Genomic DNA, 13,053 nt, shown 5'->3' with positions numbered 1-13,053 from the left:
CTGGAAGAATAAATGCACAACTGAAGAAACAAAGGGGAGCCAATAGATATATCACAAAGCTAAATTAGTTAAAACTACGGCTGGCATGCATTTATTCATTCAGCAAGTCTTTTTTTTTGAGACTGAGTCTCACTGTGTCGCCCACTCTGGAGCGCAGTGGTTTTTGAGATCTCTGCCTCCTGGGTTTAGGCGATTCTTGTGCCTCAGCCTCCCGAGTAGCTGGGACTACAGACACGCGCCACTATGCCTGGCTGAGTTTTGTATTTTTGTGGTAGAGACGGGGTTTCACCATGTTGGCCAGGCTGGTCTCAAAACTCCTACCGTCAAGCAATTCATCTGTCTCGGCCTCCCAAAGCGCTGGGATTATAGGCGTGAGCCACAGCACCTGGCCTGCAATTTTATTTTTGAAAACACTGGTTCGAATGAAACAAAATACCTTATCCCACGATTGTCTTTACAAGGTGAATGAATGTGTCTTCTTTGTTTAAGGTCAAGATCCAAAGCTTTGGACAGTGTACTGTACTGTACACAAGCTGACACTCAAAGGAAGATGCGCTTTTGAAGTTCACTTACCAACTTTGAGGAAAGTTTTTAGTTCCAAGGGTCGCAGCACTGGTTGTTTTTCTATACGACCGTAGGTTTCTGCTATGCTCTCTACTTCCACTTTAGGGCATTTAAACAGCTCATAAGTCCCATCTCGGTTCTGGATAAAGCTACGGGTGATTTCCAAGGGCATCTGGACACCAAGACATACCAAAAAAGGGTGAGAGAAAAACTTTCAAAATAGACCAATACCTGGATGACAACAAATCTTTTATTATTCCTTCTTTCTTGTTAAGTATATTCAAATGAATTACAACTTCCCTGTTTTTCAAGAAAATCCTGTCAACAAATTTGCCTTTTCTCCCTTACATCATTCATGGCTTTCCTTTTTTCTCTAAAATCTTAAATTTCCACCCCAGCCAAACCATATACCAGTTGAACCTCTAACATCTTCATGGGTACATGACTGTTGCTGGCACAGACCTGCTCTAAAATCAGTTTTATTCCTTCCCCTACTGCTCTGCTAGCAGCATTCTTCTCTTAAATTCCTCTGTTCATACACCTACAGTTCACCTCACATCCTGTATGCTTCATACTGTCCTTGGGATTGAGCCAGGCAGAACTGGAACTGGATGCTGTGGTGACCCAAAGCAAATTACAAACTTCTCAGAGCCTGTTTTCTCATGGGCAAAATGCAGTTAATGCCAGGACATGGCTGGGAGTTCAAATGAGGTGATGGAGGTAAGTAATGCCCAACAGTGAGAAGCTCCATGATTGTTAGCTCTCTTCTCCCACAAGCCTGCACCCTAGGTTGCTTCAGTGTCTCCCTAAATGTCATCCATTCCAGGCTAAAAGCTGCCTCTGTGACATCTGCATTTAAATGAGTTCCTCAAGTACCTTTAATGCCAATACAGTCCTTTTCTAGGGTTCACTTTTTTTTTTTTTTTTTTTTTAAAGAGGCAAGGTCACTGAGGGCGGTGGCTTGTGCCTATAATTCCAGAACTTTGGGAGGCCGAGGTAGGCAGATCACCTGAGGTCGGGAGTTTGAGACCAGCCTGACCAACATGGAGAAACCCCATCTCTACTAAAAATACAAAATTAACCAGGCGTGGTGGCAGATGCCTGTAATCCTAGCTACTCAGGAGGCTGAGGCAGGAGAATCGCTTGAAGCTGGGAGGCAGAGGTTGTGGTGAGCTGAGATCATGTGATTCCACTCCAGCCTGGGCCACAAGAGTGAAAGTCCATGTCAACAACAACAACAAAAAAAGTCAAGGTCTCACTTGGTTGCCCCTGCTGGAGTACAGTGGTACAATCATGGCTCACTGCAGCCTCCAACTCCCAGGCTCAAGTGATCCTCTTGCTTCAGCTTCCTTAGTGGTTGGGACTACAGGCACACACCACCAGGCCTCACTTTTTCTTTTTTTCTTTTTTTCTTTTTTTTTGGAAATGAAGTCTAGCTCTGTCACCCAGGCTGGAGTGCAGTGGCACGATCTCGGTTCACTGCAACCTTTGCCTCCCAGGTTCAAGTGATTCTCCTGCCTCAGCCTCCCAAGTAGCTGGGATTACAGGAGCAAGCCACCATGCCTGGCTAATTTTTGTATTTTAGTAGAAACGTGTTTTCACCATGTTGGCCAAGCTGGTCTAAAACTCCTGACCTCAGGTGCTGCGCCCACCTCGGCCTCCCAAAGTGCTTGTATTACAGGCATGAGCCACCTCGCCAGGCTCTTTTGCTTGCTTTCTTTTCTTTTTTTTTTTTTAAGAGTAGCGGCATAGCTGGCCGGGTGCAGTGGCTCACGCCTATAATCCCAGTACTTTGGGAGATCGAGGAGGGTGGATCACCTGAGGTCAGGAGTTTAGGACCAGCCTGGCCAACATGGTGAAACCCTGTCTCTACTAAAAATACAAAAATTAGCCAGGCGTGGTGGTGTGCACCTGTAGTCCCAGCTACTCAGGAGGTTGAGGCATGAGAATTGCTTGATCCTGGGAGGTGGAGTTTACAGTGAGCCGAGATCGTGCTACTGCACTGCAGCTGGGCAACAGAGCAAGAGACTCTGTCTCCAGAAAAAAAAAAATAAAAACATAAAATGTCTAGTGTGGCTGGATGTGGCAGATTACACCTGTAATCACAGTACTTTGGGAGGCCAAGATGGGAGGATTGCTTGAACCCAGGAATTTGAGACCAGCCTGGGCAACATAGCAAGACCCCATCTTAAATTTTTTTTCTTTTTAAATTAGTAGGGTGGGCCTGGTGGCTCATGCCTGTAATCCCAGCACTTTGGGAGGCTGCAGCAGACAGAGTCCAGGAATTTGAGACCAGCCTGGGCAACACGGGGAAACCCCATCTCTACAAAAATAGCTGGGCATGGTGGTGGCATGTGCCTGTAGTCCAAGCTACTCAGGAGGCTGAGATGGGAGGATCACTTGATCCCAAGAGGCAGAGTGAGCTGTGACTGCACCACTGTACTCCAGACTAGGCAACAGAGTAAGACCCTGTCCCAAAAAAACCAAAATACAAACAAAAAAGACCAAAAAAAAATTTTTTTTTAAGTGTCATTTCTCAGCCGGGCACAGTGGCTCATGCCTGTAATCCCAGCAGTTTGGGAGGATCATGAAGTCAGGAATTCGAGACCAGCCTGGCCTACATGGTCAAACCCTGTCTCTACTAAAAATACAAAAATTAGGCTTGGCGCAGTGGCTCACGCCTGTAATTCCAGCACTTTGGGAGGCTGAGACAGGCGGATCACGAGGTAGGAGATCGAGACCATCCTGGCTAGCATGGTGAAACCCCGTCTCTACTAAAAATACAAAAAATTAGACAGGCGTGGTGGGTACCTGTAGTCCCAGCTACTTGGGAGGCTGAGGCAGGAGAATGGCATGAACCCAGGAGGCGGAGCTTGCAGTGAGCTGAGATTGCACCACTGCACTCCAGCCTGGGCGACAGAGCGAGACTCCGTCTCAAAATAAAATAAAATAAAAATACAAAAATTAGCCAGGTATGGTGGCACGTGCCTGTAATCCCAGCTAGCCAGGGGGAATTGCTTGAACTCGGGAGGCAGAGGTTGTAGTGAGCCAAGATTGTGCCACTGCATTCCAGCCTGGGTGACAAAGCAAGACTCCATCTCAAACATAAAATAAAAAGGGTCATTTCTCTAATGAGAACAAAGCTGTAGTTTGGGGAGGAGGGTTTAATTGTGCTGGTGCCACTGACTTCACAAATATTATATCATCTCAAATTATTTATATACTTTCTAGCTGCCTGCCAGTCAAATCTAGGACTCATCATAAGTATTAGGGGATCATTATTTAATTTATAAGAAAAAATTGTGTTTTTTTATTCCAAAGGCAAAGAAAAAGTATATTGCAATTTAAGATACTTTTTTCAAGCCATAGGGAACACACATTAAAATCAGAATCAGAACTATAAAGCCAGGGATATTTCTGAATAATCTCTTAGCATGAAAAAAAAGAAACTCTGGTGTCTGTAACTCAAGGAACCAGTGCAAATATACTCCCTGTACTTGCCTCCCTCTCTTCCCTTCACAACCCTCCCACTGTTATAGAAATAAACTCTCACCTCTGGGGTATCTAAGATTTGTTTAACTTGCAGGATATTAGTGATATGCCAAGTATATTTGGAAAAGGTTCCCAGTGGCAAGGCATCTTTCCGAACAAAAGCTTCAACGTGAAAAAAGGACAAAATTAGATTACCAAAAAATAACATTTTCTTTTATTGTATTTGTTACCTAGTTTCTAATACAGTACTATTATTTCCTTATAGATTCTCAGCACTTTTAAAAAGAAATTCTAGAGGCAAATATATAAAAGGGTTTGGCAGAAATGTGACAGATCAGTTGATATAGATAATTGATATGCTGATCATTGAAGGCTTTGTGCTCCAGACATATGAGTAGAAGTCCTAACTCTGAATACTCAATGGTGAGTATTCCACACAGATTTTTTCCAAATGTAATTCTCTATGTTCAAGACATCATCCATCACTATACCAAAGGGAAATCCTGTACCTGTGGTGGAGTTGGGAAGCCGTTTTTTTGCACTTCCTATAGATATTCTCTGTTGCAGGGCATCAAAAAAGGACTGAGGAATGTGGAACACCAGTGGTTCTGGTTTGCCTGTGGGAAACAGGAAGAAACAACTCATTTAAAGAAACTCAGAAGACTTTCTGATGTACAGGGAGAGGTGGAAGAAAAGGAATCATGGGATGGTAATAACTAAAAATACCACTGAGATTTCTTTATACAGAGGCAAAAAGAAGGCTTTGATTGACCTTTCTGGGCCAAGAACTATCATTAGTCCTACTCTTGATCCCTTGCAAACACAAAACACACAGTGTAGCCTGGGCAACAAAGGAAGACCCGGTGTCTACAAAAAAAAATTTTTTTTTGAGATGGAGTCTCACTTTGTTGCCCAGGCTGGAGTGCAATGGCATGATCTCGGCTCACTGCAACCTCTGCCTCCCAGGTTCAAGCAATCCTCCTGCCTCAGCCTCCTGAGTAGCTGGGACTACAGGCATGTGTCACCACACCTGGCTAATTTTTATATTTTTAGTAGAGATGGGTTTCACCATGTTGGCCAGGCAGGTCTAAACTCCTGACCTCGTGATTTGCCCACCTCGGCCTCCCAAAGTGCTGGGATTACAGGTGTGAGCCACCGTGCCTGGCCAAAAAAATTTTTTTTAATTAGCCAGGCGTGGTGGCATGCACCTGCTGTCCCAGCTACTTGGGAGGCTGAGGTGGGAGGATCAACTGAGTCGAGGAGGTTAAGGCTGCAGTAAGCCATGGTCATGCTACTGCACTCCAGCCTGGTCAACAGAGTGAGACCCTCCCTCAAAAAGGAAAAAAAAAGAAAAGAAAGGCCAGGCATGGTGACTCACACCTGTAATTCTAGCACTTTGGGAGGCCAAGGTGAGCAAATTACCTGAGATCAGCTTGGCCAACATGGTGAAACCCCATCTCTACTAAAAATACACACACACACACAAATTAGCTGGGCATGGTGGTGTGTGCCTGTAATTCCAGCTACTCGGCAGGTTGAGGCAGGAGAATCGCTTGAACCCAGGAGGCAGAGGTTGCAGTGAGCCAAGATCACGCCACTGCACTCCAGCCTGGGCAACAGAGTGAGACTCCATTGAAAAAAAAAAAGAAAATGAAAAAACAAACCAACAGAGTAGACCCTTGTCACTCACCAGGTATACATTTCAAATCCGCAATTTTAAAAAGACCAACACAGCACAGACTTTCCTCCTTAAAGGGTATGCGAAGTAAGATGGGATGAGAACAGCAAGGCTAAGGTGGACTGCCTCCACTTGATTCCCTCTTGCTCGCAATCCCCAGGTTCTTGCTATTTGCATTCATGTCTAAGCAAACTAACGACATGCTCTCTCACCCGATGGTCAGCACCATGAATGCTGAGGGACTACAAGTTAGGACACTGCTTACCCAGCAAGCATCTGTCTTTCTCCCTGAATATAACCTCAAGGCAGGCAAAATACTTGAAAGTGCTTAACAAACCTTTTAAAGAAACTTGCGGCCAGGCATGGTGGCTCATACCTGTAATCCCAGCACTTTGGGAGGACGAGGTGGGTGGATCACCAGGTCAGGAGATTGAGACCATTCTGGCTAACATGGTGAAACCCCATCTCTACTAAAAATACAAAAAATTAGCCAGGCATGGTGGCATGCACCTGTAGTCCCAGCTACTTGGGAGGCTGAGGCAGGAGAATCGCTTGAACTCGGGAGGCAGAGGTTGCAGTGAGCCAAGATCACACCACTGCACTCCAGCCTGGGCAACAGAGCAAGACTTGGTCTCAAAAAGAAAAAAAAAAGAAACTTGCCAGGCATTAGGTCAACAAAAAGAGAGTTAAGGGCTGGGTGCGGTGGCACAAGCCTGTAATCCCAGCACTTTGGGAGGTTGAGGCGGGTGGATCGAGAGGTCAGGAGATCGAGACCATCCTGACTAACAAAGTGAAACCCCATCTCTACTAAAAATACAAAAAATTAGCAAGGCGTGGTGGCAGGCGCCTGTAGTCCCAGCTACTTGGGAGGCTGAGGCAGAAGAATGGCGTGAACCTTGGAGGCGGAGCTTGCAGTGAGCCGAGATCGCGTCACTGTACTCCAGCCTGGGTGACAGAGCGAGACTCCATCTCAAAAAAAAAAAAAAGAGAGTTAAGGGGAGGGGGTCTAGTGAGTTCAGAGTCTTCCTTAAAAATTCTTTCCAAACCAGGTGCGGTGGCTCACAACTGTAATTCCAACACTTTGGGAGGCCTAGGTGGGCAGATCACTTGAGGTCAGAAGTTCCAGACCAGCCTGGCCAACATGGTGAAACCCTGTTTCTACTAAAAATACAAAAATTAGCCAGGAGTGGTGATGCATGCCTATAATCCCAGCTACTCAGGAGGCTGAAACACGAGAATCTCTTGAGCCTGGGAGGTGGAGGTTGTAGTGAGCCAAGACTGTGCCACTGCACTCCAGCCTGTGTGACAAAGCAAGACTGTCTCAAAAAATAAAAAAGAATTAACTTAAAGAAGACTTCCCATCCTGGCTAACCCGGTGAAACCCCGTCTCTACTAAAAAATACAAAAAAATAGCCGGGCAAGATGGCGGGCGCCTGTAGTCCCAGCTACTCGGGAGGCTGAGGCAGGAGAATGGCGTGGACCCGGGAGGCGGAGCTTGCAGTGAGCTGAGATCCGGCTACTGCACTCCAGCCTGGGCGACAGAGCGAGACTTCGTCTCAAAAAAAAAAAAAAAAAAAAAAAAAAAAGAAGACTTCATAAAACATACACACTCATAGTCCAGGAGTGAGCTGATGGAAACTTGGACAAAGGTGGTAGTAATGGAGATGGTGAGACAGAGTAGAGGGTGGTACAGGAATGGGGTGGAAGAATGGGATGGAAGAGGGAATGGGATGGGATGGAAGAGGACGATAAGTGTTTAGCTTATAATATTATCAATATTCTGTTTTCTGGGCTCGGCATGGTGGCTCACGCCTGTAATCCCAGCACTTTGGGAGGCCGAGGCAGGTGGATCACCTGAGGTCAGGAGTTCAAGACCAGCCTGGCTAACATGGCGAAATCTCATCTCTACTAAAAATACAAAAAATTGGCCGGGCATGGTGGTGCACACCTGTAATCCCAGCTACCTGGGAGGCTGAGGCAGGAGAATCACTTGAACCCGGGAGGTGGAGGTAATAGTGAGCCAAGATCACGCCACTGCACTCCAGCCTGGGCGACAAGTGATTCTCCTGCCTCAGCCTCCTGAGTAGCTGGGACTACAGGCCTGTGCCACCATGCCCAGCTAATAGAATACTTTTAAGGCAACAAGCAGAGACCGGTTAGATCTGAAAATGCTGATGTTCCACAAGGCTATTAGAAATCACATCCAAATACAGCCTGTGTTCTCCAATCTTCCTCAGCGTGTTTATGTCTTTTTTTTTTTTTTTTTTTTTTTTTTTTTTTTTTTGAGACGGAGTCTCGCTGTGTCTCCCAGGCTGGAGTGCAGTGGCGTGATCTCGGCTCACTGCAAGCTCCGCCTCCCGGGTTCACGCCATTCTCCCGCCTCAGCCTCCCAAGTAGCTGAGACTACAGGCGCCCGCCACCACGCCCGGCTAGTTTTTTGTATTTTTAGTAGAGACGGGGTTTCACCATGTTAGCCAGGATAGTCTCGATCTCCTGACCTCGTGATCCACCCGCCTCGGCCTCCCAAAGTGCTGGGATTACAGGCTTGAGCCACCGCGCCCGGCCTTTTTTTTTTTTTTTTTAGATGGAGTCTCGCCCTGTTGCCCAGGCTGGAGTGCAATGGTGCAATCTCGGCTCACTTCAACCTCCGCCTCCCGGGTTCAAGCAATTCTCCCACCTCAGCCTCCCAGGTAGTTGGGACTATAGGCACCCGCTATTGTGCCTGGCTAATTGTTTTCTATTTTTAGTAGAGACGGGGTTTCACCATGTTGGCCAGGCTGGTCTTAAACTCCTGACCTCAAGTGATCCGCCCGCCTCGGCCTCCCAAAGTGCTGGGATTACAAATGTGAGCCACCACGCCCGGCCAGCATGTTTAGTAATTCTCTATAACTATCTTAGTCTCATGTATTAGATTTTCATTTTTTCTTTTTTCCATACAGGGTCTCGCTTTGTCACCCAGGCTGGAGTGCAGTGGCACTATTTTTTGTAGAGATGGGGTTCGCTATGTTGTGCAGGCTTAGATGTTCATCTTTTTTTCCCCTTGCTTTGATTTTAAGTTTGAGAGTTAGAATAGTTTTATAAAGCTTCGGTATCTCCCTCACCAAACACACACACACACGCACACACACACACACGAACTTGTGCGAGCAGACTATCTGCCTTTACTTATTATTTGCTATGTTTTTTCTCTTCTGTCTCTAAATTATAATAATTTTGCTGTTCCTGAATTTTAATTATGTGATTGTTCTTTTGTTTCAATTAGATTTCTACTTTCTTGTGGCCCAGTGCTCTCTGGACTGAAGTCCAATTACTTTTCCTATAAGAGTAGAATTACAGCACAATTACCTTAATTTCTCCTACTTTCAGTAAGAGCCCAGTTAGATGAACAGTACTTACCATCAAACTGATAGTGCATGGTCTGATGGATGCGTTCTGTGACACTGGCCAGCCAGTCTTGGAAGGATAAAGTCACTTGTGCCTCATCTAACAGCTGACCACAGGCTAGGAAAAAAAAAAAAAACACACACACACACATACACACTTCTTTAGTAACTTTTCTTACAAAATAAACAGCTAACTGAAGTTTGAAAAAGTTAAGAAGTTTTTTATTTTTATTTTTTTGAGACGGAGTTTCACCCTTGTCGCCCAGGCTGGAGTGCAGTGGCGTGATCTCAGCTCACTGCATTCTCCGCCTCCCGGGTTCAAGCGATTTTCCTGCCTCAGACTCCTGAGTAGCTGGGATTACAGGCACCCTCCACCACACCTGGCTAATTGTTGTATTTTTAGTAGAGATGGGGTTTCATCATGTTGGCCAGGCTGGTCTCCAACTCCTGACGTCAGGTGATCCACCCACCTCGGCCTCCCAAAGTGTAGGGATTACAGACGTGAGCCACCGTGCCCAGCCCCCACCTGTTTTTTATTTGTTGACAAGGCTTTGTCATGTTGCCCAGCGGGCTTCGAACTCCTGGGTTCAAGCAATCCACCTGCCTCAGCCTCCTGAAGTGCTGGGAGAAGTGTTAATAAGTTTGTCCAGAAAAAAAAAAAAAAACTTGAAGCTGAACTTCAAAGAAAGCCAATAAACTAAATGAAATAAGATATTCTGGGATTTTTTCTTTTTCAGACAGAGTCTCACTCTGTCACTCTGGCTGGGGTGAAGTGGCATGATCTTGGCTCACTGCACCCTCCGCCTCCAGGGTTTAAGCGATTCTCATGCCTCAGCCTCCTAAGGAGCTGGGACTACAGGTGCGTCACCATGCCCAGCCAATTTTGTTTTCTTTTTAATAGAGACAGGGTTTTTGCCATGTTGCCCAGGCTGGTCTCAAACTCTGGCCTCAAGTGATCTGCCCACCTTGGCCTCCCAAAGTGCTGGATTACAGGCATGAGTCACCTGAGGTCAGGAATTCAAGACCAGCCTGGCCAACATGGTGAAACCCCGTCTCTACTAAAAATACAAAAATTAGCTGGGTGTGGTGGCATGCGCCTGTAATCACAGCTACTCTGGAGGCTGAGGTGGGAGAATTACTTGAACCTGGGAGGCGGAGGTTGCAGTGAACTGAGATCGCGCCACAGCACTCCAGCCTGGAAAAGAGTGAGACTCTGTCTCAAAAAAAAAAAAAAAAAAGAAAATACGAAATGAGAAGCAACACTAAACTGCATATTAAAGAATGGTCCTATATAATGACTGTTTTAGGATGGGCTTGGTTGCTCATGCCTGTAATCCCAGCACTTCGGGAGGCTGAGGCAGGAGGATCACTTGAGCTCACAAGTTTGAGACCAGCCTGGGTAACATGGCGAAAGCTTGTCTCCACCAAAAATACAAAAAATTAACCAGGTGAGGCCGGGTGCAGTGACCCCCGCCTGTAATCCCAGCTCTTTAGGAGGCCAAGGCGGGCAGAGCACGAGGTCAGGAGATCGAGACCAGCCTGGCTAATACGGTGAAACTAAAAATACAAAAAATTAGCGAGGTGAGGTGGCGGGCACCTGTGGTCCCAGCTACTCAGGAGGCTGAGGCAGAAGAATGGCGTGAACCCAGGAGGCGGAGCTTACAGTAAGCCGAGATCGCGCCACTGTACTCCAGCCTTGGTGACAGAGCAAGACTCCGTCTCAAAAAAAAAAAAAAAATTTCCCAGGCGTGGTGGTGCATGACTGTGGTCCCAACTACCTCTGGGAGGATTGCTTAAGCCCAGGAGGCAGAGGCTGCAGTGAGCCGAGATCACGCCTCCACACTCCAGACTGGGTGATAGAGTGAGACCCCATCTCAAGTAAAAATAAATAAATAAGTAAAAATAATGGCTGTTTTAGAGATTTATAAATTAGTTCTATTCCTGATGAATATGTATCCATATGCCCCAGACCCTCTCAATGATGAACGTATTGTTTCATGCCAAGGTTGAGCACAAATAGATTAAGACTGAGTGATGAACACACTGTGGGTTGCAATGATACCTTCAGACTTAAAACCTAAAACCTTGTATTCAGAAATGTAAAATGAATTAATTCACTTTTTTTTTTTTTTTTTTTGAGACAGAGTCTTGCTCTGTTGCCCAGGCTAGAGTGCAGTGGCACGATCTCGGCTCACTGCAACCTCTGCCTCCCGGGTTCAAGAGATTCTCCTGCCTCAGCCTCCTGAGTAGCTGGGATTACAGGTGCCTGCTACTGTGCCTGGCTAATTTTTGTATTTTTAGCAGAGATGGGGTTTTAACATCTTGGCCAGACTGATCTTGAACTCCTGACCTTGTGATCCAACCACCTCGGCCTCCCAAAGTGCTGGCATTACAGGCATGAGCCACCATGCCTGGCCAAATTCACTTTTTTTTTGTTTTGCTTTTTTTTTTGAGGCGGAGTCTCGCTCTGTCACCCAGGCTGGAATGCAGTGGTATGATCTCGGCTCACTGCAAGGTCTGCCTCCCGGGTTCACACCATTCTCCTGCCTCAGCCTCCCAAGTAGCTGGGACTACAGGTGCCCGCCACCATGCTCAGCTAAATTTTTCTATTTTCAGTAGACGGGGTTTCACCGTGTTAGCCAGGACGGTCTTGATCTCCTGACCTCGTGATCCGCTTGCCTCGGCCTCCCAAAGTGCTGGGATTACAGGCGTGAGCCACCGTGCCTGGCATTCACTTTTAAATATAAGTGAAAGAGTGAAATCGTGCAGCCCTGGAGTAAATAACTGGAAAATACAGTAACGAGTGATGGAATTTAATGGAGCCAGTTTAGAGTTAGGAGTCAAAAGGCTATGGGAGGCTGGATGTGGTGGCTCATGCCTGTAATCCCAGCACTTTGGGAGGCCAAGGCGGGTGGATCACCTGAGGTCAGGAGTTCGAGACCAGCCTGGCCAACATGGTGAAACCCTGTGTCTACTAAAAATACAAAAAATTAGCCAGGCGTGGTGGTGTGCACCTATAAGCTACTCGGGAGGTTGAGGCAGGAGAATCACTTGAGCCCAGGAGGCGGAGGTTGCAGTGAGCTGAGATTATGCCACTATACTCCAGCCTGGGTGACAGAGTGAGACAGAGTCTCACAAAAAAAAAAAAAAAAAAAAATGGCTATGGAACCTAGGACCCCTACCCACTGAGTGACCAGGGTCCATGTCTCAAGTTCCTCTCTTCTAAGATGAAGATATGCATCTGGATGATCTCCAAATTCTTTCTTCTCTTAAAATATCTTTAGTCCGGGCATGGTGGCTCATGCCTATAATCCTACCACTTTGGGAGGCTGAGGTGGGTGGATCTCTTGAGCCCAGGAGTTTGAGACCAGATTGGGCAACATGACGAAACTCCATCTCTACTAAAAATACAAATAAATAACCAAATGTGGTGGCATGTGCCTGTAGTCCCAGCTACTTGGGAGGCTAAGGTGGGAGGATAACTTGAGCCCAGGAGGCTGCAGTGAGCTGTAATTTAGATTGAAGCCATCTTCCTTTTTCCTTGCACCAAAGGAAGTGACAAAAAATTATTAAAAATCAGTCAGGCACAGTGGCTAATGGCTATAATCCCAGCACTTTGGGAGGCCAAGGCAGGCAGATCACTTGAGGCCAGGAGTTTGAGAGCAGCCTGGCCAACATAGCAAAACCCCATCTCTACCAAAAATACAAAAATTAGAAGAGCATAGTGGCAAATGCTCGCAATCCCAGCTACTTGGGAGACTGAGGCACAAGAATTGCTTGAACCTGAGAGGCGAAGGTTGCAGTGAGCTGAGATCACGCCATTGCACTCCAGCCTGGGTGACAGAGCAAGACTCAGTCTCAAAAAAATATATGTATATAAATAATTAAAAAATCTATGTGATACTCTTGATCTGCTTACTTTGTGACCTTCCTTAA

The 13,053-nt window shown here is 46.3% G+C and overlaps 1 protein-coding gene across 7 annotated transcripts in view; it reads right to left on the bottom strand.

Annotated features, from left to right (window-relative positions):
- The window catches only part of C13H2orf42 (chromosome 13 C2orf42 homolog), a 43,481-nt gene that overhangs the window by 11,559 nt on the left and 18,869 nt on the right, over positions 1-13,053 (bottom strand). For 4 of the 7 annotated variants that reach the window (XM_015112607.3, XM_015112605.3, XM_015112604.3 and 1 more), the window contains exons 6-9: positions 9,131-9,235; positions 4,566-4,673; positions 4,118-4,218; positions 574-736 (exon numbers count right to left, since the gene is read on the bottom strand). In XM_015112607.3, the coding sequence (XP_014968093.1) occupies positions 574-736; positions 4,118-4,218; positions 4,566-4,673; positions 9,131-9,235 (477 nt within the window). The remainder of the gene's footprint in view (positions 1-573; positions 737-4,117; positions 4,219-4,565; positions 4,674-9,130; positions 9,236-13,053) is intronic. The other 3 variants (XM_077959452.1, XM_077959453.1, XM_077959454.1) reach the window with 1 other exon arrangement.

This window comes from Macaca mulatta, chromosome 13, assembly GCF_049350105.2.
Source record: "Macaca mulatta isolate MMU2019108-1 chromosome 13, T2T-MMU8v2.0, whole genome shotgun sequence".
NCBI classification, from domain to species: Eukaryota; Metazoa; Chordata; class Mammalia; order Primates; family Cercopithecidae; genus Macaca; species Macaca mulatta.
Note: the sequence above shows the minus strand (reverse complement) of the source record. Positions and strands in the feature narration are given on the sequence as shown.